Here is a 5651-nt window from a genome sequence, read left to right on the forward strand (position 1 = left end):
AATGATAAAACTTTCTAAAAAATTAAAAGTTTTCAGTGTGCATAATTTAAAAAAAAAAATTCTGCCAAAGATATGTATTAACAGTTATCACAGTGTAAGCACATACAGTGTAACAGTTATATGTGACAAAAAGCTGAAGCAATATCTTGTTCAGATGCAAAGCCCTATATATATGCGGACTCCCCTTAATGGATAAAAATGATAATATAGAAGTAAATTTTAATCTAGAGTAGTTAAGATACTGTGTAGATGTAACATGGAGGTATAATATAGAGTAGATTTTCATATACGAACTTTCACATGCTTCAGTGTGTGGGTTGTATGAATAGCCCACTGTGCACACACACACTTGTCGACCTTGCTGGTAATCACACCAGCTAAATGATCCTAAATACTGAGAAGCCCAATTTGTACACAAACAACCTAAAACAAGATAGTAAAAATTAAAATTTTCATCCACACATATTTCTCAAGCTGATTATGATTTATTAGACGTGACGAATCACATAATCTAGTGCAAAAGCGCCCCACCAGTCATTTTATTTTATTTTATTTTATTTTATTTTATTTTATTTTATTTTATTTTATTTTATAACTGTCATTGAACAGCAGACTTAAATTTTTAAATTACGGCCACTAATGTTCAGTTTCGTAGTCTTGTAATTTTGTACCCAATCCAGAAGACAAGGAAACTCCTGGATCAAGTACTGGGTAAAATTTGCCTTCGTAGAGGACTCTTTTATGGAACTAACCTGTACTTGTATTACATGGAGAGGAAGACCTCGAAAACATCACAATGTTATCACAACAAGGGGATTCTAACCCATGATTCGTCAATCACTTAGGATATTTTACGTCTGCACTGTGGTCGAAGTGAGTTGGGTGCGGAATTCGTATCAACCAACCATTGCTGAGACTCGAAATCGGTTTACTTCATTAAGAGGCGAATGTCTTATACTTTGAGCCACCTTTTCTCTACTAGACATTTTCACTACCCGCAAACTTTAACAAATAAGGCTCTTCTCTGGAAGAAGAAAAACTTTTAGTTCAATTTCTAAGAGATGATTCAATGCTAAAAGATCGATTCAAAATGACTTCATTCTATTAATTGAAAAATGTCTAAATAATAATTTTTAGGAAGGTTTTGTGGGATTTATTATGCAAAGTCAATAATTCATGACATATTTTTAATTAGCTGTCTAAAACATCAAAATTATAATAAATTTTAATATGAATATTGTTATTGAATGATTTTCAAGGAAGCTGTGATTAATTTAAGTTTTTAATTTAAATAAGGTTCCCACAGGTCTTATAAATTTTCAAAAAAATGGATACAAGAAATAAGCATACCTCATTTCAATGACATTGTGATCACCTCTGTCAATAATTTATAAAGGAAATATACAGGACTTGGACAAAAATATAGAAGCGTATCTAAACTATCTCTATCTGAACAAAATTTCTGCTGTTGTTGTTGCTAATTCCCATCTGGTCTGACGGGGTCAGACCAGATCAATAAATCCGTTGACATTAAGAAAATCCGAAACCAGAATGGGAGAGGAATGAATGTCGTTCCAGTCCAGCCCTAAACAGTTCAAGATGTGCTAATTTCTTTTAGGAGCAATTGTTTTTGAAGATTTTTCCTTCCCAAACTGTTGGCATAATTTTAAAGATCTCACTTAAAACTTTCAGAAATGACACTTAAAACATTCCAAACTTAAGCTGAAAAAGAATTTTTATTACTTATAGTTAGTATATGAAGTGTTTACATACTTTGCCCAACCCCTGTATCTATATAATACGAGGGTCATCCAGAAAGTAAGTTTCCCTAATTTATAAAAAAAAAAAAGAACTCATACTTTCAGGAACATATATATTGGCAACAAGTACAGCAATGTTCAAGCTATTTTTCAACATAGCCACCACCAGAATTGAGACACTTGTCGTAGCGTGGGATCAACTTTTGTACACCTCTGTTCTAGAACTCTGCTGCCTGTGAATGGAACCAGCGTGTGACAGACGCTTACCGTTGCTGCGACACACTGCGGAAATCGTGACTTGTCATTCAAACAAGAGTCGTGGAATGCTTACTGCAGGTGTTGCGCTCCTCCGTGACAATGCTTGTCCCCATACGGCATGACGCACAGCAGCTGTTTTGACGGAATTCGGCTGGGAGTTGTTAGATCATCATCCCAATAACCCCGATATGGCTCCCAGCAATTTTCACGCTTTCTTGCAGCTCAAGAAATACCTGTCCTCCGGTTAACGTTTTGACGAAGAGCTGAAGAAGTCTGTCACACGTTTATTCCATTCACAGGCGGCAGAGTTCTAGAACAGAGGGATATAAAAGTTGATCCCACGATACGACAAGTGTCTCAATTCAGATGGTGGCTATGTTGAAAAATAGCTTGAACATTGCTGTACTTGTTGCCACTAAATATGTTCCTGAAAGTGTGAGTTCTTTTTTTTTTAATAAATTAGGGAAACTTACTTTCTGGATGAGCCTCGTAATTCTAATGCGTCAAAATTTTGATATTTAAAGTAATATTTTCAAAACGTAATGCAATACAAATATATTTCCTTCCAAAAGTAATACATGGAGGTGATCACAAGCGTGTTAAAAAATCAGCGTTTGATTGTTTTAATACAATTTAACTGTCACGGCTTTGACCTATTGGAATCATAAAACAAATTATTAAATATCAACTAATGGGGTTTCAACTACACAGTACGCAGCGCATGACTCACTTCGACATGTTTTGGTAGCTGCATCAAATCTATACTCCGTTATACTGCATCTGCAGTAGGCCTTTTGTCTATCCACATCATAAGAACAGTCTGTATGATCATTCTTTCTACACATATCAGTGTGCAAACAATCGTAAATGCTTTCACAAAAAGGTCCAGACGTCCCAGGTAAGCAGACACAAAAATGTTGCAGGCAAGACCCTCCATTTTTGCATGTTTGCGTTTCATTGCAAGTCTCTATAAAAGTATAAAAATAATTATTTTAGAGTATCTTGGGTGCTTAACTCCAATAAAATATGAGAATTATTAAGAAATATGATTTTCCTAAAATTTCTTAAAATGACATTTTAATGCTGTAGTAGGCAGTTAATTACCAAAAGTAAAATTCTAAGTGAAGATTCCTATAAAATAAAAAGACTAAAATATTTCATGGATTTTGTTTTAAGTAAAATGAAAAATTACAAAGTAGTTTTCACGAAATAAATAAAGTTGTGTAAACTTAACAACTGAAAATTTATTCGGTATTAAAAATTTCAAAGTTTAATGAATAATTAGGAGAAATATTATTCAAATATTTTTTAGTTTTACTGCAAATTTGCGATGAAATCTGAGTGCGCTGAATTTCTGCAGCTTACAGAATTTGCGTTGCAGATATTTTTTCAATCATTATAAAATCAATATTCTTGATTCTGATATCAACATTAATCATTATTTTATTCTATGTAGTAGCTTTTTCTGCGCTCAACGAATTTTATGCGTATACAGAGGGATTTTGTGATCATGAGACTTGAAGGGGTGGTCGAGCATATTAAACCGTGCGTTTTTTGTGCAGAAAGGTTCTAAACGTAAAAATATGACATGGAAGAAAAAATGAGTTTGCTTACAAAATCAATTCCAAGTGCTTCTTATCCGTGATACATTAATAGTAATAAGTGTTCAAAATTGTGACTACCACTACACGTTTGGTAGCGTTGTAAAAGGGATTGATGGAATGGTTGGCATTTTGCGCACGTTTGTAATCGCAACGGGTTTTTGTGAAACAAAGTGCTCCTCTGAGTTAACGGGAGTCTCGTAAATGATGCCCTCATAAAAAGTTGGATAAATCTGGCGAACGGGAGGGAAATCAGAATGGTCCTCTTCGCCCTATCCATCACAATGCAAAATTGCAAACAAAGTAATTCCAGAACGCCAGGTCATATGGGAGCGGTGCACTATCAGGCTTGAACATTTAATGTTCATTTTTAAAATTTATTGTATCTCTCCTGACATTTGTATTACAAGTCACTTTCAATCCTACACTTCTTCTCGAAAAAATAAAATATTGTTTCAACGTCCTCAACCACCCCTCTAAGTTCTTTCCGTGATCGTGGACTACAACGTTGCAGATTCCTTACATTTCTTTTAAAGAATGCACAGGAGGGTAACACATTTTTTGTTGCATTTGTGCGAATACTATATTTAATCTTGCTTAATTCGGGCAATTTGTGTTTAATGTTTCATTTTCTACCTCCTTTACTTCCGTTTTTTCTTGCTGCTGCTGCTTTTAGAATTCAAAATGGTTGCTCTGCCTAACTTGATTGTCTAAAAGAATAGCTGACTAAATGGATTGTGTCATAACCTCAAACATGTGTGGGATTTTAGTAGTTTCAAAAAAGATTTTGCTCAGCCCTCAACACAGTTAGACACAGCTTATTAATGTAAAAATGCTTTATCTAACATACAAGAGCAAAAATTTGCAAATATAATGTTTTTAAAAATTATGCATAAAAACTTTGTATTTATGCAAATATTAGATCTTGCCTAATTTGGTAGTGGAGATTTCAAGTCTGAAACTAGTTTTGCTCCTAAAGCTACAGATTTTTTTAAATGACATTTTAGTCCATGGTTTGCCGAAATGTAGAAGTTTCTTGAACTGTACCTGTAAATTAGTTGATGTACCTATTCAGAAGCACACGAAGAAACATTTACTGATAGGAAAGCGCCACTAGCAGTGTAAGATGACATTTTTGAGCATGGGTTCTTTTGCAATATCAGTCCTGATGATAACGGGCCCTAACACTCTATAAGTTTACTGCATCATGTATGCTACTTAGATATATAACGTTTTTAAACTTATATATTTCAACAAGTAATTGACTAAAAATGTCATGTTTAAAAAAAAATTTTTAACTGGGAGAGAGGAACTGAGTGCAGATTTGAAATCAACAATACAAAAGTTTCTATATCTATTTAAAAAAATTTCATAGGACAGCACACAAAAAAAACTGTTCTCGAGTTTTATATTTAGTAGCACTTTTGCACTCGAGTGTTTTTCTGTAATTAAAAAAAAATGAACCACACTCACAAGACAAAACCATGTAATGCAGAGATAAAATAAGAGTTCACTGTCAAGAATTATGATTTCCTTGCATGTGATCACAAAATTTCAATATTTTTAAAATGCGTTATACATTAAAATTTTATTTCTCAGAATTTACGGAAAAAAATAAGAAACTATAAAAAAAAAATTAAGAAATATTAAGGATTTCTTTAAATACCAATGCAAATTCCATCGATTCCCTGAACATATCCTTCTTTGCAGAAGCAAATCTTCTTTTCTTCAATGAATTTGCAACTAATAGAATTCTCTCCACAATCACATGCTGTAAAATTAATTTATTATTTTAAAAAGAATCTGAATTGCTACAATAAAACCCCACAAATCCAAAACACGGTCATCCAAAATTCTAGATGGTTTGAACCAATATCACTTTTCAAAAATTATAAATAAAATAAAAAAAATAGTCAAAATATCCATGAAAAAACTACGAACTCACTCGGTAAATAATACAAAAGAAGAAGAAAATATGAATTTAAATTATCTTTTCTTTTACGATGTGCATACCTGCCAACTTTTAATCCCT

The 5651-nt window shown here is 33.1% G+C and overlaps 1 protein-coding gene across 1 annotated transcript; it reads right to left on the reverse strand.

Moving 5' to 3' along the window:
• Nucleotides 1-294: 294 nt before the first annotated feature.
• On the reverse strand, nucleotides 295-5390 carry LOC122273221 (delta-like protein B; the record flags this gene model as incomplete). The annotated part of the gene is made up of 3 exons (XM_043057288.2): nucleotides 295-423; nucleotides 2749-2985; nucleotides 5286-5390. Coding segments are annotated over 3 exons (471 nt in total), but the record flags the coding sequence as incomplete, so codon positions are not given.
• Nucleotides 5391-5651: the final 261 nt, after the last annotated feature.

This window comes from Parasteatoda tepidariorum, unplaced genomic scaffold, assembly GCF_043381705.1.
Source record: "Parasteatoda tepidariorum isolate YZ-2023 unplaced genomic scaffold, CAS_Ptep_4.0 HiC_scaffold_3085, whole genome shotgun sequence".
Taxonomy (NCBI): Eukaryota; Metazoa; Arthropoda; class Arachnida; order Araneae; family Theridiidae; genus Parasteatoda; species Parasteatoda tepidariorum.